At 30.0% G+C, this 24,146-nt stretch overlaps 1 protein-coding gene across 2 annotated transcripts; it reads left to right on the forward strand.

Annotated features, from left to right (window-relative positions):
• Positions 1–1,293: 1,293 nt before the first annotated feature.
• Positions 1,294–5,006, forward strand: LOC145044119 (beta-glucuronosyltransferase GlcAT14A-like). 2 transcript variants are annotated; one of them, XR_013681218.1, is made up of 5 exons: positions 1,294–2,166; positions 2,255–2,330; positions 2,412–2,527; positions 3,883–4,482; positions 4,781–5,006. XR_013681218.1 is itself a non-coding variant. In XM_078992941.1 (4 exons), exons 1-4 carry the CDS (start codon positions 1,593–1,595, stop codon positions 4,395–4,397), a joined length of 1,281 nt encoding a protein of 426 aa, XP_078849067.1. In that variant the 5' UTR covers positions 1,294–1,592; the 3' UTR covers positions 4,398–4,667. The 2 variants fall into 2 exon arrangements, 1 of the variants encoding a protein (XP_078849067.1); XM_078992941.1 differs by lacking the exon at positions 4,781–5,006 and having other exon boundaries at positions 3,883–4,667.
• The last annotated feature ends 19,140 nt before the right edge of the window (positions 5,007–24,146 follow it).

Genomic DNA, 24,146 nt, shown 5'->3' on the forward strand with positions numbered 1-24,146 from the left:
TTCAATGTCATGTTTGCTTTTTAGCCATTGTATTGTATGCACTTCTTGAAAAGCTGGAATTTTATTATTATTATTATTATTATTTATTTTATTTTATTTTGTTTTATATTTTTTTGTGAAATTTGAAATTTCGATCAAGAATCCAAAATCTGTATTTTGTCGGAAAATATATTTTTTATGATGGAATGACTGATTTTGGATTTGTTGATATTTTTTAAGAGAACATACTTTTTGGTTATGTTCTTTAATATTATTATTAGTTTAAAATATAATTAGTTTAGTTAACATCCCTTTATTTTATATATTAATCAATTTTGTTTAATTTGTATATTAATAACTTTTGTTTATTCTATGTCAATCAAGTTCATTATTTATCAAAATGAAAACTAAAAAAAAGAAAAAACGAGGCCCAATTTATCCAATAAAACGTTATATCCACATACAACTCCAAACTTCAATACCATTCTGGTTCATAATCTTCTATTTCATACAACTTTAACTTCACCTCCTATACAACTCTAATACCATTTCAATGGAGATGCTTTAAAATGGGTTGGGGACTTGGGGTTTAGCCATATTAATTATATGTAACATAATAATATAAAAACAAAGATGTAATTTGAAAAATAATTTATTATAGAAAATTAGTCGTTTGATGTCCATTCAAAAATAAAATAATAACACATGCTCATCTCAGCAACAAAAATAAAAGACATAGACCTTATGGTTAAAAAAAGTTTGGACATAAAATACAATAATACAATTTTCAACCACAAAGAACATTTATATAATTTACTTTTCTAATTAATTGTATAATATCCATCGTAACATTAACTAATACTTTTACTTTTTAAATGATAAAAAAACTTAAGTCTTTGAATATGTAGTTTTTTATTTAATTATTATCATCTTAAATGGTCGACTATTAATTTTGATAAAAGATATTTGATCATTCGAATTTTAATAATTAATTCAGGGTCATTACAAAAAAAAAAAAAAAAACATCACCGTCTAAGTAGAAACAAGCATGTCTATTTACGTTTCTTTCTAACCTTACATTATCTAAGTATTTTTTTATTAATTATTTTTAGTAACAAAATTTTATCAAACATCACACTAACTTATTATTTATTTATTACAAAATATTTTGAAACGTGTTTTATTGTTTTTTATTACATATGATCTAATCGTATAATTATTTTAAAGACAAAAAAAACTTGTAACATCATGATTTTAATTTTAACAATCACAGACAAAATAAAATATATTATTTTTTAAACAGAAACAAGCAGTCACCATTATACGAGTAAGCTCTTTAATTTGTATTTTCTCTCATCTCTCATCTCTCATCTCACCCAACTACTAAAAAACTCAAAACTCCCATCTTCTCTTCTGGTTGAGCAGCTTCGAAATCCACACTAACGCCGCCATTGATGCGCTGTATACAGAGAGAGAAAATCAACGACATACATACTTGTTTGTTTCAAATAAATCTGGTCGTCAGTTGATTCCTCATTTCGTTTTTCCCCAAATTTTCAAGATCAGGGCATCCGCCATCTCCTGAGAGATTTGTTGTGAAACTGAAGATAGTTATGAAGAAACTGAGGAGTTTTTACATGCATTTGAAGCATCCACATACTATAAAGAGGAAATGGATCTATCCATTAGCTGTCGGGTCAACCGTTTTTCTCTTTCTACTGTTTTTGTTAACCCTAACCTCATTTGACGGTAATCGTATCTACGGCTTCTACGCCACCGCCGGAAACTCTGTTTTTGTTGAAGATAAGCTCCGGCCAATCGGCATCTCCGATGTTCCTAATCCGCCTCGTTTTGCTTACCTCATATCCGGTTCGAATCATGACGGTGCTATGCTCCGACGGACGCTTCTGGCTCTGTACCATCCGAATAACCGCTACGTCGTCCACCTCGACGCCGAATCTTCGCCGGAGGAGCGGCTTGAGTTGCATGAGTTTGTGAAGAACCATCCGGTTTTCGTGAAATTTGGCAATGTGGTGATGATCACGAAAGCTAATCTCGTGACCTATCGCGGCCCGACTATGGTGGCGAATACGCTTCACGCGGCGGCGATTTTGTTGAGAGACGGTGGCGATTGGGACTGGTTTATAAATCTCAGCGCCTCTGACTATCCCCTCGTCACTCAAGATGGTGAATTTCTCTCTTCCTCTTTCACTTCAGTTAATCCAACATACTTCTGTTGTTAATCCCGCTCTAACGATTTTCGTTTTTATTTCAGATCTGCTTCATACATTCTCTTCCCTACCTAGAGATCTTAATTTTATTGATCATACAAGCAATATTGGATGGAAAGAGTAAGATCTTTTTTAAAATCTCTGATTCGAATTGTGAGATTCTTTCAATTGTAGCAATCTAAACGAACGTATGTTCTCCAGATTCCAAAGAGCAAAACCTGTCATTGTTGATCCTGGCTTGTATATGACGGAAAAAACTGATGTTTTTTGGATCACACAGAGAAGAAGTGTACCTACAGCTTTCAAATTGTTTACAGGTAAGTAATTATGTCCTCTTTTTTCTAGCCACATAATTCTCTACTTCATTCCTGCTATCCATTTATGGTAATCGCTTTTTACATAGTGAACTGTTTCTTGGTTGTTTTGTCAATTGGGCTCTTCATTATTTTGTGATATAGACATATAGTTATCTTGCTGTCTAATAATTCGGTTTTAATGATCAATTAGTTGAAAATCTAAACACGCTCAAATGTTTTCCAATGTGCACATCTACACAATCTTTTTTTAGGAGAATCACCTCTCTTTTTTACTTGATTTAGATGAACATAGCTTGTTTCTGATGTTCTACAGTTTCAACTCTATCCTTTTTGTAACATACATTCCCATTTTCCACATCTTTTCTGGCTGTGAACTTTTGAGCCTCTTTACCCTATTAAGTAAAAAAAAAAAAAAAAAAAAAAAAACTCATATACAGCTTACCAGATTAAATCATGTTGCCTTCAGTCATAAAGATACAGCACCTCAGATAACTTAGATGACTTCTCCCTGTTTTTTCTCATTTTATATTTTTGGAACTCAATGGACTTAATAAGGACATGACTTAATCTGGTAAACTACATACGAGTGTTTCTTTTTGACTTCATGCATAAAGAATTAATCGAAAAAACGAGGGAAATTTGGATATCCGAACTTTTTTAAAAATTCGACGTCATTTATTTTGTTCTTTCGTTTCTACTAAAAATTGTTTTGTACGACGGAATCACGAAATGAATGCGAATGAAATGGTATGAAAAATAGTTTGTTTTGCGTGGTGGAATGGAATACATCATTTCTAAAAGAATCCGATTCTTTCCATTTTGTTAATTTTCATTTTTTTTTCCATCATGGAATGGAATGAAAAATTATAATAAGAGTAAATTACTGAAATCATCCCTATGGTTTGGTAAAAATTACATGTTTAGTCCCTAACTTTTTTTTTTTGCACTCGGATCGTTCCTATAGTTAGATTTTGTTGCGTTTTTCATCCCTGTGGTTTGATTTTGTTGCGTTTTTCGTTCTTATGGTTTGGTCAAAATTGCACGTTTGGTCCCTAATTTTACGTATGTAAGGGACGAAAAACGCAACAAAATCAAACCACAGGGATGAAAAACGCAACAAAATCTAACTATAGGGACGATCTGAGTGCAAAAAAAAAGTTAGGGACCAAACGTGCAATTTTGACAAAACCATAGGGACGATTTCATTAATTTATTCTTATAATAATAATCCATTTCACAATTCTACTCAAATTATAGGTTTACTTTCTAAAAATACCTAGAAAATAGCTTTTATTAAATCTTATTTCTTTTAGTTTTTTATACAAAAAAAAAAAATTCTATATCATTATTTTTAGGATCGGCATGGATGGTATTATCGCGGTCATTCATCGACTTCTGCATATGGGGATGGGACAATCTCCCGCGAACCGTCCTCATGTACTACGCAAACTTCATCTCTTCACCCGAAGGCTATTTCCACACCGTCATATGCAACGCTAAAGAATTCCGTAACACAACCGTCAACACCGACCTCCATTTCATCACATGGGACACCCCACCAAAACAACACCCTCACTACCTCACCTTACAAGACATGTCCAACATGGTCAACTCTAACGCTCCCTTCGCTAGAAAATTCCACCACAATGAACCCGTCTTGGATAAAATCGATTCCGATTTGCTTTTTCGTGGGCCTGACATGATTGTCCCTGGCGCCTGGTGCGCCGGGGACACTCAGAACGGGTCCGACCCGTGCTCGGTCGTTGGGAATGTTACCGTCGTTAGACCCGGTCCCGGTGCGAAACGGCTCGAGAGTCTTGTGAGCAAGTTGTTGTCGGATGAGAGTTTCAGACCTAAACAGTGTAGGTGACAGTGACAGTGAACGCAACACACAGGTGGATGGTGTAATTAGTGCTGAAGAAAGCATGGTTATTGGATGGATGGATGGAAGGATGGTATGGATTTTGATTTGATTTGGTTTTTTTTTTTTGTTGTAGTAAGATGTGATGTGACTAAAAGCCGATTCTTTTGGAACCCGGTTCATTAAATTTTTATAATGGGGTTTAAGCCTTTAAGGGTTCACAAGGACTATGATGTAAAATATATATATCATAATTCGAAACTTTTTATATGGTTTAAATCATTCGTCTTTATATGTTTCCATTATAATAAAGATTTGATAATCTAAAATTATTTTGTAAGGTAGATTTTGTTTATGATATTTGATATAAATATATTTTGAAATTTTTATAGTTGAACTTGTGATTGCGAGTCAAAAGGTATTGGAGCCATTCACACCAGGTTTTCAAAGCCCTCTGTACACAATGTTTGAAAGACAAAATCAAACAAGACTTCAAAGCCAGCTTGCTGTCTTGCTACGCTAATTGGTCCATGTCAGTAATGGAAAACAATTATTTTCTTATTTTATTAATACATATTTTTGTATATAAATATATTTAGTTTGTGTAGTATTAATGTATGTTAAGGTATTAAATATATAAATCAAATCAACATAAATATAATAATGTAATTTTGAGATAGAAAGACAATAATATGAAATTGGGCATACTTTTTAACATATACGTACAAATTAATAAATATATAAATACGTAAATATGATATTTTTTTTCGTAATACAAATAATTGATTAAATAAACTAATATACAATTATTTTTTTATAATTTATTATTTAAATTATAAATAATTAATGTATTATTTGATGATTGAAACTTATATATGATAATTAGGATATTGATTAAAATCTATAAAGTAGTTGTTTATACATTGTAGACTGTTAGTGTTGTATTTTTGTGTAACTAATAATAAAACCTGATGTGACATAATTGAAAAACTAATATTATGCTGATGTGAATCGTTATATCTTATAATTTTAATTATATTTTAAAAATGTGTTATTTGGATTATAGTATTTAGGTGTTTGGATATGCATTTTAAATTATCACTGTGATTTCAAGTTGAAATATATTTATTTGGTTTGTTTGAACATTCACGTGCACGCTCTGATTATTATTCTTCAAAATATGATATTGTTCTAGCCATCCGTTATAAACTAATGGTTTAAAACGTAAACTACAAAATTAATTTCAAGATATATCAAAACAAAATCAGATAATCATTTAATTACGTGACGAGAAATTAAATATCACCTATACAGTCTATGTAAATCGGACATATAAACGTTTATTGAGACAAAACTGGGATTTTAAAATCTAGTTGAATGCCTACTACAATGTGTTTGACCTCAATTTCTGGTTTAGTCCCTACTATGGTTCTATGCCAGAAAAAAAAACATTTTTTTAGAAAAATTTTCAATGGGATTTCATGCAAGGAATTCTCAAATATATATTTCAAATTTAAACCCATTTATCTCATCCCCGTTTAATAAAGCCACAAAAAAACTTTATATTTTACAAAAACTTATAAATTTGGTAAAATAAAATTTTGTGCCTTAACCATATTTAAATAAAACAAATATTTTTTCCAAATTTTATAATATATTGTGTTCAATAAACCCCTAAAAAACTTTTGATTTAGAGAACAAAAATGATTATCTCTTAGACTATGTTCGATGGATTATTTGAAAAACTAATTATCATATAAAAATGGTTTTGCAACAGACATAACAATCTAAAAAAAAAAATCAGAAAATAACCTAGTGTTAAAAACTGATATATATATATATATATATATATATATATATATATATATATATATATATATATATATATATATATATATATATATATATATATATATATATATATATATATTCTATGGAAAACAAAAAACTTTAAAAATAATAAAAATGCATAAAAAAACTTAAAGATCACGAAACATTTTTTTTGAAAAAATCGCACCTTTTAACACAAAATCGCTGAAATTTTTTTATTAAAAAAAATATTGTTTTTCTATTTTTTTCAACGGAATTTTAAAAAAAGATGTGACTTTTTGATGTGTAAAGTCAAAAAAAAAGTTTTGTGATGTCTAGGTATTTTTTATGCATTTTTAGGAATTTTAGGGTTTTTTGTTTTTCATATAACCTTCCCTCTCTCTCTCTCTCTCTCTCTCTATATATATATATATATATATATATATATATATATATATATATATATATATATATATAATTAATTAAAAACTCCTATATTTTATATCATTAAAAAATAGATTTCATAAAATAGTAAATTGTTATAGTCTACACTTCAACAATGATTTGTGCATATTGAATTATTAATAAGCTTTAGCTCTTGACGTAATATAAATATATATATATATATATATATATATATATATATATATATATATATATATATATATATATATATATATATATGGAAGGGTTATATGGAAAATAGGGCAACAACTACTAAACCAATGAAAACATGAATTACACAAATGGTCCGTATGGTTTGTTATAATTTGTGTAGATGATCCCTAACTTCTATTCTAAAAAATATGATTGTTTCAATTGTAATTGTAGTTTTAAACTCACAATCAAAGAAGTTACAACATCAAGAATTTGTAACTTCCAACTTCCGTTCGCATGAATGTTACATAAATGTTAATTTAAAGAATTAATTGAAGTTAACACACACTTCCATTTTAAACCCATGAATTTCGTTTGGCATATTTAAGAATGAATACAAATCTCAAGAATTTGTAATTTATGACTTCCGTTTTAATTCAAAGTGCTTAATTAATAATATCAAACATTAATATGGAAGTTACATTATCTTTCGTCCTAAAAACCGTTGTAAATTATAGGATGTTTAGATTAAAATTTTAGGCAGTTATTTGAATATTAACGGTTTTATTCATAAAAAATGCACATGGTTAATAGAATAAAAATTCAAAGAGGATCTGGTTTCATAATCATTTTATATAAATAAATTAAAAATACTTGGATATTAAAGGATAAATTCTAAGATTGTTTATATTAATGCCAGTTACAATATCGAATATAGTATTCATATATTTCTATTATTTTAAAAAATATTAGACGCTCCATAAACAAGAAAGAAGATTATGCCATATTTTTGTGTTCTTAATTTACAAATTAATTCGTTAATTGAATAGATGACGGTTAATCATGTCCAACTAAGACTGAATTTTGCAAATTTTAGAATACCCATGATCCAAAACGGTTTGACTGTTACAATTTATCCATAATTTAAAATATAATAATTTTGGACCCAAACACATAAATTACTTTAATCCAGAGGGACCATTTGTGTAATTCACCCATTAAATAATGAAGTACCACGTGTCCAATATTCATTGGTTCCAAACATGATGCCCTAGCTTTTTATTTTTCATAGAACCTAATCATATATAAATATATATATATATATATATATATATATATATATATATATATATATATATATATATATATATATATATATATATATATATATATATAGGGAGAGGATCAAATGAGAACACCTAAAAGGTTGAGAACGCAAGAACAATTCTGGATCAATCAATATATAAGGGCATACTAGTAATTGTATATTTTAATTAAATTAAAATAAACTAAAATTCAATCAAATTCCTTTAAATTTAGGATCGGTTACCAAAAAAGAAATAAATATTCAATTTTTTATTTTTCTTATTAATGGAATATAAAAATCATTTTTACCAAAATTTATTTTAAAACTGAAAAAAAAATTCTTACAAAAACATTTTTTTTCTTCTATTTCACGTTTTTTTTGTGTGTGTGTGTGTGTTCAAAAAAATGAATTGAAATCGAACACCAAATTAGTACATTTGTATTCATAAATGATTTTTTTTAAAAAACCTGATACTACTCCAATAACAAATAAATACACATCAATTTACAAGTAATAAATTTTTTTTTTAATCAATTGAAAATAAAAAGAGCGTAAAAATTATCATTTCTTCATAAAAAGAATATCTCTAATCATAAATAAATATTCATTAACACATGCTTACACTGTTATTCACAAATGAATACAATGCTATTAAGAAATAAGTATCCTATTAGTCAGAATTGAATAAATGAATATCTCTAATCATAAATAAATACATTTATTCACTGTTATTCACAAATTAATACACTATTATTCACACATAATGCACTGCTATTCATTCACTATTATTCACACATGAATGCACTGCTATTCACAAATGAATACATTGCTATTCATAGATAAATACAATTTTTCATTCTTCCATTTCCTCTCACACTCCCTTCTTTTTCGCATGTCTTCGAGGTGCAACAAAAACACCCCAACCAGAGGTGTTTGTTGGTGGTTTCCGGCAAACCAAGGGCAACAACCCCCTCTGTTTTCTCCCACTCTTTTACGACACACGAAGAAACCCAAACACCCCTTGTTGTCGTTTTCTTTCTGCCTTCCTCCACTTGGCAATTGTTGCAGCCACTTTCTTTGGTGCATCATGTCTGCTTCTTGTTTTCTTCTTTCTTGAATGATCCATTGGAAAAGAAGATGTATTGGAAGTTTGACTAATAATATCCATCTCAGTGTTTCTGTAAATGTAGAAGAATCAAGCAATGAGCAAAAGATGAAACACCCAGTTAAGCCTATCAAATTCTGCCAAACATCAAACTCCAAACATAATAACACATATCAAATCCCACTGATTTCAAAAAGAACAATAAAAAAAAGGAATCATTATGTTCTTCTTCTCCCATTTCCTGTGAAAATAATAGCCAAACACCCCCAATGGATTGATGTTTCATCTGTTTTGTTCTTTTTATTGTTCTAATCAAATCAGGAAGAAGATGAAACAAAAAGAATACTAGAGATTCTTATTTCGGTTTACTATTGGCGATAGATTCAAGAAGGACAGAGGATCGATAGCCATTTCCCTCTCTTAACGGGTTTGCCATCACTAAACCACCGGGCCAAAAATCTCTGCCTTTATTTTTCCTTTTCAGTGATCAGTCAAGCACCAAAAGTTAACTAGTGGCTTATTATTACACTCTATATCAACGTAACCTGTGATCAATTTCAAGAAAGAAAGAACAGAATTTAAGAAGGGTACGATCGATTAAAGAAGAGAAGAGGTCAAATTTCGAGTTTGATAATTAATACCATTACCTATGATTTTTTCTTGTGCGTGGTGTTGATCGAAGAGAAAGAAGAGTTGTATAGATTCGATTTTTGGGTCTATGATGGTGTAACACTGGGTGATGCCCTGATCGATGATGGCGTGAGTTTTATGATGGAGGCGGATTTGTTATAAAACTCTAGAGAGAGAGTGATGAGAGAGACGGGGGAATAGGAGAAAGATGAGAGGAAATCGGTGAGAGGGTGAGAAATTATAAGAAATAGATAAAGTTGCAATTCCTATTATGCCCTTTTGATCATTTCAAAGTTACACTTTAATACCATTAGTTTTAGAATTTTTCATAAATAGTCCATTTAATAATAACCTTAGATCTAAGTATTTAAATGGTTTAGATTTGTTATCGCGTTTTCAACCTTTTAGGTGTTCTCATTTGATCCTACTCTTATATATATATATATATATATATATATATATATATATATATATATATATATATATATATATATATATATATATATATATATATGATCACCGGCAGACCTATGTGTATGGGACACCTCTCAATTTTTTTTGGCCCAGTAGAATTGTTTTGAAAGTTTTTCCAGCAAAATGTAATTTTTTCGGATATGATACCCTAAAATCATTTGTTTAACCTGTGACATTTTGTTCTAGGTATTTACGATAATGCAACACTCCTTCTAGCACATGTACCCATTCTATTTTATGTTATCACCATCTTCTTGACTAACCTTTCAAGTTGGTATAGATGATGATTTTCTCTTCTCTTTCATCAACCCAATCTAGACTAGATTTTTAACAAAAATACAATTAAAATCTTTGAAATGAAGGCAATTCAATTTTGTTTTGATCAACATTAAAACAAAGGGAAAATGATTTACAAGATAACGAAGTTTTCAAATTGTTTAAAAAACCTAAATCATATTTTGTCTGTTTAAGAAAGTCCAACAAACTTAACATTTTACCTAAAAAAGCCCAACGAAGTTTTTCAAACCGTTCAAAAAACCTCAATCATGTTTTGTCTGTTAAAAAGATTAAGTTCGTTGGGTTTTTTGAAAAGACAAAACACGATTGAGGTTTTTTGAACGGTTTGGGAACTTCTTTGGTCTGACGAGTCATTTTCCCGATATAATAATAAGTCACGTCAATTGTTTCTCTTCTTTGACTTCCATAGAAATGAACAAAAGTGTAACTTATTTGGGCTTTTTTAGACAAAAAGTTTTGTTCGTTGAATTTTCTCGAACAAACAAAACATGATTAGAGTTTTTTGAACGATTTAGAAACTTTATTGGGTTCCTAAGTCATTTTCCCTTAAAACAAAATACACCAACAATACCGCATTTAATTGTTAAAGCTTCTTCATCATGTTCGGGAGAACCAATGGTAATTAATCGAGCTTCCTCATTCTTTATATCGGAAAACAAACTATTGTATATATAGTTGGTGTGTTAAAAACAAAACCATTTTCATTTAACCCTTTCTACTACAGATAGTGAAATGTTCTATTAATTTTATTTCTTTTGAACATTTTTTGTTGCTGGTGTCACCTGAGAATGGAGATTGGTGGATATTTATTTCGATCGAGTTCTTAATGTGGATTGAAACTATGTATCACTCAAGTAGGATGTTGAGTAATTTTCGCCTACCTTATGTATGAATGTATATATACATCTGAAAACCACAACTCTAGATGATATTGCAATATCTAACATATACCATGCGACATCATTCAAAACATAATTGAACACACATTCATATTAAAATGATCCAAAGTCAAAAGTAAAACCACAATGATGTAATCTTTTAAAAGCTCAAAAAAAATCAACACAATAAAGACTCAAAACCCCAAAAACATGGGTTTTGCCTCTACATACCGATAATAGCTAATTAAACACCTAAAATACCCTCGTTGCGAACCTCCTTTTTGTGTTTTATTTATGTAGTTCATGGAGGAGTTTCGAACGTACATCAATCATCTTTCTCATCTTTTCATATGATTATCGACTCCTTTGAATTTCCACCCAGATATGTTCTCGAGCTTCTTAGCAAAAAGCAACTGGCTTTGTAAACGAACTACTGCATATACATAGAAAAAAAAAGACATTAAGACCAATTATAAGGTTTTTTTTTTAAATTTATTTATGTGATGAAATCATATTGAAAACATAAAACTGCAAAAAAAACCTCAATTCATGATCTTCTTTCGATCCCATGAACCATAGTTGATCATCAGCAAACGAATCACAGGTATTTTCAGTATAATCCAGGCTTCCCTCGACACCAGACAATCTGAATTCATCAAAACGATGTTGAATTTGTGTGAGATCATTGCTTGTTTTCATTCTATGATCATCCCATTCGTAAGGTTTATGATCATTATGACTACTGCTTGATCCAAAGTAGTTATAAAATCCATGATCCTTATTAATGCTCCCTAATTCATTAATCATCTGATCAGAATCTTGTGTCGGATCTTTCTTGTTTCTACATGCATGGATCAAAAGACGAACATATTGAAGCTCTCGCATCGAATCCACCAGGTTTTGTTTCAAAGACGCTATCCTTCCGTAACATCCGTCAACTGGATAAATCTCACGGATGTAAGATTCGTATTTAATTGATTTCATTGCTTCTTCTTTCTTCTCATCGTCGTTTAACATGTTTAGGATCTTCATGACGTTTCCGACGCCGTAAAGGCGGTGGACGTTCTGGAAGATCTTGGGTTGGTTGGCCGGAAAAAATGGTGCAAGTGGGCAGTCTGGCGAACAGCGGCGGCGTTGGAAGCGGCAGGCGGCGCAAGCTGGGCGAGAACCACCTTTGACTGTCATTATAATGGCTAATGTAAGGTTAATTGGTCGTAGAGTGAAGAAAGTAACCTAGAAGACGATGGTGAGTTTAACTTGAAATCCTATTATATCGGGATATTTTGTTTTGGAGGTTTAACTAGTCCACACGTTGATTATATATCTTTATTTTTGGGTTATATTGAAACAGTTTACACTAATTCAATATAAAAACATGTTTTTTACATCAAAATTAATATTAAAATTTCTCACTTAATATCACTTTTGACACCAATCCGATGTTAGTAAATATTAAATAATGTAACACTAAATTGAGTGTTTCATTATTCATTGGTACCATAATCTCTTTTTCAACTAAGTCATTCAAGCTTGAAGAGTAATTACACGAATGGTCCCTATGGTTTGTCATAATTTGTACGTTTGGTCTATAATTTATTTTTTTAATTCGAAATGTTCATACTGTTTATTCACAGTGTTTGTTTTTGTTACATACTTAGTCTCTATCTTACCTAAAAAAACATTATTTAAATAGGAAAAATGGTGATGTATGTGAGGTAAGGTGAAAAGGTGGGTTGGTGGTGTATTTATTTAAATAGATTAAATAATCAAGTGTAAAATAGTCTTTTTGAGTAAGACAGAAACCAAATGTGTAACAAAAACAAACAGCAGAGACCTTACGGATTAAAAAAAATAATTTTGATACCAAACTTGCAAATTACCCTAAACCATAGAGACCATTCTCGTAATTTACTCCAGTTTAATGATATATATCTTCAATTTATTTAATTAAAAACTGCACCTAGGATGATATTTTAACTTAATTATTTGTTACTTGTATACGCCATCAACCCATTCAAAAGCTTTTTCTTTCACATGAGATATATCTGAGGCGAATCTAAATGGTTTCTGAGGGGTTTCGTTCAAAAAAATAAAATAATAGCTTTTAAAGACATTGCACCTTATTATTTTTATCGTTTAACACCACCATTCAGATACATAATCAAGCGTCATGATTTCATTCAAAGAGAAATAGACTCAATCAGATTTTACTTAATTGTGGTTATGACTCAATCATATCTATGACTCAATCAGATTTTAATCAAACAAAATTATTAAATTTTTGATTTTGCATATCTAATAACCAGTGTTGCAGCAATCGGCATTGACGGCCGAATAATCGGCGATTAATCGTTTGACGGCCTTAAACAGATTACGATTAGGATGTTTGACGAAAAATTGATCAAAATTGGTCAAAGTCAGCCTTGACGGTGCTTGGTGGTCTCAGCGGTCATAGGCGGAAATTTTTTAAAATATTAAAAAAAAAATAATTTTCAAATATTACATCAAAATTTTAAATTTTCAAAATTTTAAGCTTTCAAAATTTAAAATATTAAACTAAAATTTTCAAAAATTTAAATTTCAAAAATTTTAAATTTTCAAATACTTAGTTTTTTAGGGAATATTAATTTTTTAAATAATTTTATTAATAATTAAGGGACCCGATTAATCTCCAATTAATCTTCGCCTAATCCGATTAATCGTTTATCGTCAGTCGACTGCTAAACTATTTTTACGCTAATAACAAAGATAAGGTAATCAAAAAATAAAACATTTAAATTGACCATATAAATGAAAATAGATAAATAATTTGCTATGAGAAATAAAGTCTCTTATCCGATAAATATAACGAACTTAGGTTTGATTCACATTAGTCAAAATAGTTTTAATATGAAAGAAATGTAATAAACTAATACTATATAAAATCCCTAAATTAAGACCAACGATCGATCGATGTGGACATTTACACATACAACAGAAAAACTTTATATTCCGATACAATCGGATTTCTATTTGAAAAATCAGTTTAATTCTTTTACCGTTGCAGTTGAAATCCAATGCCGCTGAGAGATGGTGCTCGCCCTCCTTGCGCCGCCTGCCGCCACAAACACTACCGCTGTACGATCGACTGTCCACTGGCGCCATATTTCCCGGCGAACGAACCCGAGGTCTTCCAAAACGTCCTCCGCCTTTACGGCATCTCAAACGTCACGAAAATACTAAACCAGCTGAATGACAATGTAGAGAAACAAGAAGCGATTATATCGATTAAATACGAATCTAACATCCGAAAGATTAACCCAGTTCACGGATGTTATGGATTAACAGTTTCATTGCAACAAAACCTGAATGCCTTGATGAATGAGCTTCAACGCGTTCGTCTTTTGCTTGAATCGCATCGAAGAAACAACATCAACAATCAGCAGTGGGAGATCTTACAAGATAATTCTCAAATCATGCCTTCATTCACAGGTCTTCCAGTTAACAACCAGATAATTAACGATCAAAGTGTTGGTGGATTGAGTAATATCCCGAATGATCAGTATAATCAAGGGTTTCACTTCGGTGGGCCAAGTGATCATAATGCTATTAATGAAGTACTCGCGAGCACAACAATGGAACCGCCATTTGAGGATTTGGGAGATCAAGATGATAACGAAGAATGACGATCGGATGTCAATTCTATCTGATCGATCTTGATGAAGCTCGATTGATAGTCTGTGTGTTAATGATCAACAATCGTTGATTGAAAGCAAAAGATGAATATGAATTGAGTTTTTCAAGAATTTAAAGGTACCAAAGCCAGAAATTGTTTATAGTTTTTAGGATTACACACGATCTCCTCCATTATCGATTCTTTAATTCATTAAAAACTGTCCGTTTTCGGTCAATTAACCATGAACACTTTGTTCAAATACATCTCTTTGTTGTTTTCTTTCTCCACGAACTGATGCATGTTTTGGTAAGATGCTGGGAATTCAAGAAGTATTTAATAAAGAAACATAGATATACGAAAAGAAGATCAAAAACGTAATTTACGTATTTAACCATTGTGGTTCTTAATATTTTTTTTAATAAATTGGTATATATATATATATATATATATATATATATATATATATATATATATATATATATATATATATATATATATATATATATATATATATATATATATATATATATATATATATATATATATATATGGAAAAGTGAATATACCATTAAGGGTATATAAGCTTAGGTACCCAAACACACCATAATATATCGTTTTGTTTGATATATTTATTATAATATTTTTAAACTTCAACCCCTAACTTTATTTAATTTCAAGATTTTCGAAATTTCACTATTATCTTTATCTTATGTTACATCTTTTTGTCGAACACCTATTAGGTTATATTTATTGTAGTTGAAAATGAAAATTAAGTAAGAGGAAGATAAATGTGTAATTTATAAAAATAATGGAAGTAAATCAATTTAGAAGTTAAATTATAAGAACATTGGACAATTATAATGTATTATATGATACAAAACGACGTAGTATGGTGAGTTTGGGTACCTAAGCTTATATACCCTTAAGGGTATATTCACTTTTCCCATATACATATATATATATATATATATATATATATATATATATATATATATATATATATATATATATATATATATATATAGTATCAAATAAGAAGGAAATTTTTGGTAGGACGGTAAGAAATTTTTTTTCTACACATTTTTTCGCGAACAAACAAAATGAATCATTAGATGATTCATTTGTAAAATGATTCACAAGAAAAAATTCTTAAAAAAACATTTCGATGATTCATTTATATAATGATTTTGTTATTATTCACTAAAATTATCATAAAAATGTTTTTTTTCTTAATTTACTTAAAAATGAATCATAAAGATATTTTTTTGGGAATTTTTTCTTGTGAATCATATACTGATTCATTTATTTTGTTCGTCAAAAAAATATGTAGAAAAAAACTTCTTACCTTCCTACCAAAAATTTTTTTTCTTACCGGATCTATATATATATATATATATATATATATATATATATATATATATATATATATATATATATATATATATATATATATATATATGAAATTGATGTTTACAAGTTCAAACATTAAAAATACACATAAAAATAATTTGTTAATGAATCCAAACATATTTAAATAACACATATCCATAAGTTTTAGTGTTTTACATCAATCCATATACACCAAAAAGAAAATATAGTATAATACCGAAACAAAATATAGTTTTAAATGAATACAAATACATCAAAAAACTATATAACATTACTCAATATTGTAAAAATCTCGACTAGGTCCTGATTAATCTGTAGGCGCTACTCGACTGATTAGAGGGCGCCTAGCGATTAATCTCTGCATATATAATGACTGAAACATTATAAAATAATGAAATTTTAAAATTTTGAAGAAGTTTGATATGATATTAGTCATATTTATTTTTTTAAAATTCAACAAATTAACAATTAATGGTACCCGATTAATCTCCGCCAAGCCGATTAATCGCTTGACCCCAATCCACCGACTAGCTAACGTCGAACGTTTTTTGAAACCTTGACATTAGTATATATTTTTATTTAGAGAAAACTAATTAGATTTGAAATAAAAATCACCAACGTTTATTATGTAAATGGTTATTTTTCATGTATTTTATTCGGTTTAATCGGTATATTTTGACCGGTTCAACCGAGTTTTTCAAAAAACCGACTGGTTAAAAAATCAACCATAAAACCGGTGATAGTTTAACCGCTCTCTCCCACGGTTCCCGGTTCAAACCGGTTTTTAAAACATTGATATGAACCGATTGAACCTAAAACAGAAACTAGAATAACCAAATTCAAATAGGACTAAAAAAGATTTTACTTTGTTTGCTTATTGTTTGAGGAGTTTATTACTTTAAAAAAAAAGTTTTGGATTTGATTCTTAGGGTTGCTTGACATTTTTTACTTAAAAGTATTTATTATCTAATTTCGGTTTGTTACAACAACTAATTAATTTTAGGTGTTTAGATAGATTAAAGTAAAAAATATTAGTTGATTTAAATAATAAGGGTTGTTCTTTTAAAAAAGAAAATATGTCATTTTGACTCGATGAATTTATTCCATTTATTTTTGTTTAAAGGGAACGAAGTCTAGTTAACCGGTTAAATAACCTTTTACAATAGTTAAATGAGACACGTATTCAAAAAGTAAATGATGTGGACTGCCAGGTAGAGAGCAGTTGGCACATGGCTATGTATGTGAACAATACCACCCTTGCGGACCAAGATTGCTTACGTGTCTTGTGGTCCCTCATAAAAAGCGGCCAAACCCTTATTAGGTTAAACAGCCTTAGATTGTTACCCTTTTCGAGCAACAATTATCATCCCATTCTCCGTTTATAATTAAATCTCGAAAAAACAGATAATGGGTTCGTCTGGTAGCTTTTCATACAGTGGTTTCTACATGTCCGACTTGGATATCCCCTTTGATTACGAGCTACTTGCTATGGAGATGCAAGTTGAATTGGAAACTTTGAGAAACCACATGAATGAGGAGCTCATGGCAGTTAAAGAGCAGTTGTCACTCATGTAGAAGAAGTTTAACTTCAGTTTGTGGATTTTGATTCTCAAGGTGGGTGCTTGTGTCAGCTAGATAACTCGATCATGGAAATAGTTTGGGTTTGTTAACTACCGAAATCATTTTGTGGATGTTGTATTAGGTACTAGTGTTGGGTTTTGTAGATTTTGGTAGTAAATGTTATTTAGAGTTTAATTTGGGGTTATTTTAGAGATTTACTAGTTTTCTTTTGGGGGTTTGGTGGGATAAGCCGTTGTAATGTTTTTTAGGGGTATCAATTATCCCGATTATTATACCTAGAATAGTTGGTTGTAATGTTAATGTTCCTGACTATTAATGAAATGTATTTCGTATTACTAGTTATGGTTTGGTTCTTTGATTTTGTGTATGTTTTTGTGTTGAAAGTATTATATATGATTTGGTATAATTATGTATTTAATTGAAAGTATAAAGTACATTGCCATATACTGAAATGAACCAAATTACATTACCATATTGGGTATCAAAGTACATTTCCATACTAGTATAAAAGTAGATTGTCATATTGGTTTGTTGATAAACACACCTTGGAAATGAACATCGATCTTCACGAATGTTGTCATGGAAATGGTTCTTGAATGAGAACAATGGTTTTTCATTTTGGCTCTGTCGAAAGAAAGAAACGAAGCAAAGGAGTGTGTAATTCAAATCCGTTTGAAAATAATGGAGAGTACACTTGGACATTTCATAGAATTACATATCATTGCCATTTGATTACATATCATTCATTTTTACTAATATGACCTACATATTACTAGGTTACCCAGTCATTTCTTCAATAATGATGTTTTAAACCATTCATGATCTACTTCATTCCCTTTATGTACAAAAAAATGGGTGAACTTTTAAAACAAATGGGATAATTAATTCATTGATTTAAAATGACATTTACCTTTTAAAAAGCACAACTCATGGGGTGAAAGGAGTCAAGCGGGTTGAGATAAAGGGGGTTGAGCGGGTTTAACCATTGGGAGGAGAGGGTCTGACGGGAAGAGAGGAAGATCAGGGAAAAAGAGTGGATGTTGTGGGTGGTATAACCGATAAAGAAAGAGAAATAAAGAAGAAAATGAAAGAATGGAGACGTCGGTGGGTTGGCCAGAGACGAAGGGTTCGTGAGGTCCCCGGACAACCACTCATTACACCCTTATAAAAGTTGGTTACAATTTAAAAATAATATTTGTCAAACCAAAAATTACCTTTTAAGCTAGCTTTTAAAAAGCTACTTAAGCTATGTTTGACACGCTAGCTTAAAAACTATCTTTTATCTTATAAATATAAGTTATTTCACACTACCTTACAAACCACGATAAACTACTTTAATGGCAGAAAATTGGAAAACAAATTTAACTGTAAATTAAACCATAAAAGTTTAGACCCTCCGTCAAATTGTTAGAATCTTAATAAAACCCTTCTGTTATTTTTTAGCGGTGAGAAAATTAAAATAACAATATAGTTAAACAGAAATAGAAACAATCATGTTGTTTTTTTTTTTCTTTTATTTTTTAGGCATGTAACCACATCTCTTATCTCTTTATTTATTTATTTATTTATTTATTTATTGTCTATATATGTTTTACCTTCATGGGCTTCAAAGCTTCTTGTGGTCTAGTGTTATTTATTTATTTATTTATTTATTGTTTATATACAGTTTACCTTCATAGGCTTCAAAGCTTCTTGTGGTCTAGTGTGTAAAATAAAAAAACTAAAAGTTTTAAATAACATGAGACGTCATGTAACGATATTAAGTTGGTTTTTATGAATCAGAAATCTCAAGAAAAAGTCCCAAAATTTTAGTCCAATGTATGATAAAGTCTCAAACTAAATTTTGTTTACAGAAAAACACAAAATATCAGTTAACACTTTGAAAAAACCCTTTTCGGCCGGTTTTGAAGATTTAACAGGTATTCTGTCTTTTTTCGTTAGTTTGCTTAAAATTTTAGGACTTTTCCGGAAACTACATTTTAACCAAAATATTAGGATTTTTTTGAAAATTACCATGGAATTAATGGATATTATTATTAAAAAATTATTTGTCAAACCAAAAATTACCTTTTAAGCTAGTTTTTAAAAAGCTACTTAAGCTATGTTTGACACGCTAGCTTAAAAACTATCTTTTATCTTTTAAATATAAGTTATTTCACACTACCTTACAAACCACAATAAACTACTTTAATGACAGAAAATTGGAAAACAAATTTAATTGTAAATTAAACCATAAAAGTTTAGACCCTCCGTCAAATTGTTAGAATCTCAATAAAACCCTTTTGTTATTTTTTAGAGGTGAGAAAATTAAAATAACAATATAGTTAAACATAAATAGAAACAATCATGTTGTTTTTTTTTTTCTTTTATTTTTTAGGCATGTAACCACATCTCTTATCTCTTTATTTATTTATTTATTTATTGTCTATATATGTTTGACCTTCATGGGCTTCAAAGCTTATTGTGTAAAATAAAAAACTAAAGATTTTAAATAACATGAGACGTCATGTAACGATATTAAGTTGGTTTTTATGAATCAGAAATCTCCAGAAAAGTCCCAAAATTTTAGTTCAATGTATGATAAAGTCCTAAACTAAATTTTGTTTACAGAAAAACACAGAATATCAGTTAACACTTCGAAAAAACCCTTTTCGGCCGGTTTTGAAGATTTAGCCGGTATTCTGTCTTTTTTCGTTAGTTTGCTTAAAATTTTAGGACTTTTCTGGAAACTACCTTATAACCAAAATATTGAGACTTTTTTGAAAATTACCATGAAATTAATGGATATTATTATTAAAAAATTATTTATAAACATAACAAATATTTTTATTATAATAAAGAATATACACTTGTTGCTAATTTCTAGGAACTACATGATACCAAAAAGTATTCCTCTATTGCTTATTATCCACATCAAACTCTTTACGTTCCTCCTATGCATTGTTGTGGACTTGTGGGTATGATGGTGAGATGTACTCAGTAAGTGTTCTTCTAAAACAAATATCAGGTCATCATCGGATACATTCAACGTCTAACAGTTAAATTACATGCTTCACTTCTAAAGAAATCGTCGATTATCACAACTTTGTATTATAACACTACTTTTCCAAATATGAAATTACATAAAAAAAAATATTAGATAGTTTATTTATAATGGATCCAATGTTTCAAAGTTAAATTACATGCTTCACTTTTAAAGAAACCGCCGATTACAACAACTTTGTATAAATATCAGATAAAAAATAATTAGACGGTTTTTTCCAATAATTAAATTGTGAGTTATCTTCTTTTCAAAATAATAACAAACGTCATAAACGGAGTGACCAGGAAAATTTATAACATCTTTGCATAACAATGACATAAAAATATAAACCTTCACAAAAAAATTAGAATATGTAAGGGATAAACATCACCATTTCTACATCAAAACAACCACGTCAGTCCTAATTAGGCTTACACCACCTATAATAAATGCACATAGCAATCGATTGCAGTTGCTTACGTACACAAAATACGTTCGCCCTTTCGCATCCCATTTAATACCCCTTTTCAACAGTATTCGACAGCCCCTATAAATCAATAAACCCCATTACACCTCCACACCACATCCAATCACACTACCAATCGGAAAACGAAAAGCCAAAAACCACTTCCTACAAAATGAAACCGGTTGAAATGGAAAACATCATTCATATGCTGATTGGCCAGGCGGAGGAGGAGTTGACCGCTCTAACAAACATCCAAAGCGATTTCTACTTCAACCAGGAAATGAAGAACGAACTGTTGGAGAACATCTGCCGTCGGCCAAAGTACACCAACTACCTACAGATGAAGGACGCCATTAACAAGAGTACGTACGTGGCATCAAAAAGAATCATGGCGATTTACAGTTTAAAGAAGGAAACTGAAACGACCATCCAGGAGCTCAAGAAACTACTCAAAACACTTCCAGAAGACGATCAGTCATACATAGACTGATCAACAACAACAAAATCACGAACTCTTTTGTTATCTTCTTATCCATGATCTGTGTAAATCGTTTCCTCTTTTGATGCTATCCTTATGAATAGTTCGATGGTTCAGACTTGTATTCACCTCTAAGAAATATAATCTATCGTTTATGTCTATTCTCTCATTCCATATATAAACAGTAATGCCCACACATAGCAAACCACATGTGAAGCACGTTTATGAAGTTTTGTTCTTCTGGAAATTGTCTATTTTGTAGTCGGGCACTGAATCGTACGGTTTGGTTTTGGACATAAAGGCAAAATTTTGTCACATTACTAATTGTCTTCAACATAAAAATAGATAAGAAAGACCAATCATTCATGTATCATCTTTTGTTGTGAACACTATAACAATATAACCAAGTCATTCCATTAAAAACAAAAAGAAGAGAACATTTGCATCTGTTCCATCCCCTCAACAAAGAGAAAATAACAAACAAAAACGTTTAGTCCGACCCCCGCATCGCGGGGGCTCCCCATCTAGTTGGGCTCCCCATCTAGTTGATATTAAATCTGACCGATGGAAATTAAATTCGGTTAAATTTTGATGCACCATTTAGTCCTCAGGAATAGGCAAAAATCTGCCTAACATTTGAGTTACAACAGCCCATTTAAAAAGAGTTATTTTATTAGCCCATTAACTTGTTTTATTCAGCCCTTTTATTTACTACTTTGGCACTTTATGTGGGTATTTAAATCAGAAAAAAGCAGCCCAGTATATAATCAACTAATTATTGGCAGCCCAAACCACTTACAATCCACACGGATTAAAAGACTCACGTGACCCTTGGAAAAGGGGGTGCCTGTCACGATTTTTTTTGAAGGATTAATTTGGTGGTTATACATACACACACGAATCAGTTTTGAGGGGGGATTAACACAACTCTTGCAAGACAGAAAAGAAAAGAGGAACGATTTGAAGGTCTAGCATCAAAAAGATCTTTGATTTTCGATCGCAAGTTAAATTTTTTTATTTTTAATTTGTAGTTTTCGGTGGTTTAACCGTCTTAAAGAGTTAAATCAATGGCATCCACATTCAGTTTATAATCACGGCGAGCGATTCTGGATTTGATATTGAAGTTGTTGATTGTGTTTCTTTTTTCCTTTTTAATTATATGATTTCCATTTACAACAATTCGTGTTATCTTAATTCTTTTTTAATTGATTACAATGTTGATTGTTTGGTTTTGTAATCGGCCATTCCATTGACAAAAGTAACAAATAATATTAGTGACTTTGTAACAGATATTGATTGACATGTTGGTTTTTCAAGCTTATATGAGAAAATCGCTTGTGGTTGGTATATTTGTTTGAATATTAATGCACTCTTCACAAAATTATTGAGAGCTTGTTCAATAACTATGTTGTGAATTAGTCCCATTTGAAGAGCTTATTTTAATTGAATAATTTTGTAAGTTGATTGAAAATCTTGTAATAAAGTGCTAAACAAATCTGATTTATTATAAGTTCATTAATAAATCTGATCAACATAAAAAGTGTTTAATTAAGAAAGTTGTGATTGATAAAAAGTGTTTAAGAAAGTATTGCACAATCACAACGTATGACCATGTATTTCCAACAATTACACGATTGTAATGCGAATATCGATTAGATTGTTTTTAGTTTATTATTGTTACTTCGTACTTTAAACTCATTTTTATGTAGTTAACTATATGATTTAATGTTTTGTTGTTATTCTTTCTAACAATTTTAGATTTGTTATAACCCTACATTTGATTCTTGACTTGATTCATGTTTGTCATTTGAATTAGAATTAGTTCATTCTCGTTATTTGATTTTCAAAAATCCATAATTATTTTATGAATTGATGCTAAGTGACAAACATCAAATTGGTTATGTGATGAGATTAACTTCTGTGTAAACCAAAAGTGCATGTTTTTACACTTTCAAGCTTGTGAGCAAAGGCATTAGCTAGCTTATGTGAAGGTGGATCCTAAGACCTACTTTTTTTTATATATAATATACGATATATATGAAAAAAAATAGCAACTACCTTATTATTTATAAAAAACTATCTAATTATCTTTGGTAAAAAAATACCAATCCATATTTTTTTATCCAATAACCATTTAGAATAGCCCAATTCTCAATATAGCCCGATCCATTTAAATTAAACAAGAAAGAAAAATAAAATTAGAAAGGTAGCAACACGCTACGAATCAATCAATCATCTCTATTGTTCCTGTTGTTGGTCAATCGCCCTCCGGCCAGGTCACAAGCCACCG

The sequence above is a fragment of the Lactuca saligna genome, chromosome 4 (assembly GCF_052625555.1).
Source record: "Lactuca saligna cultivar CGN05327 chromosome 4, ASM5262555v1, whole genome shotgun sequence".
In the NCBI taxonomy this organism is placed as follows: domain Eukaryota; kingdom Viridiplantae; phylum Streptophyta; class Magnoliopsida; order Asterales; family Asteraceae; genus Lactuca; species Lactuca saligna.

Excerpts from the sequence above, each read along its gene's own strand:
- LOC145044119 (XM_078992941.1), top strand. The coding sequence starts at position 1,593 with ATGAAGAAACTGAGGAGTTTTTACATGCATTTGAAGCATCCACATACT. Across the intron at positions 2,331-2,411 it reads AGCAATATTGGATGGAAAGA|ATTCCAAAGAGCAAAACCTG; the intron begins GTAAGATCTTTT and ends TATGTTCTCCAG. Across the intron at positions 2,528-3,882 it reads AGCTTTCAAATTGTTTACAG|GATCGGCATGGATGGTATTA; the intron begins GTAAGTAATTAT and ends CATTATTTTTAG.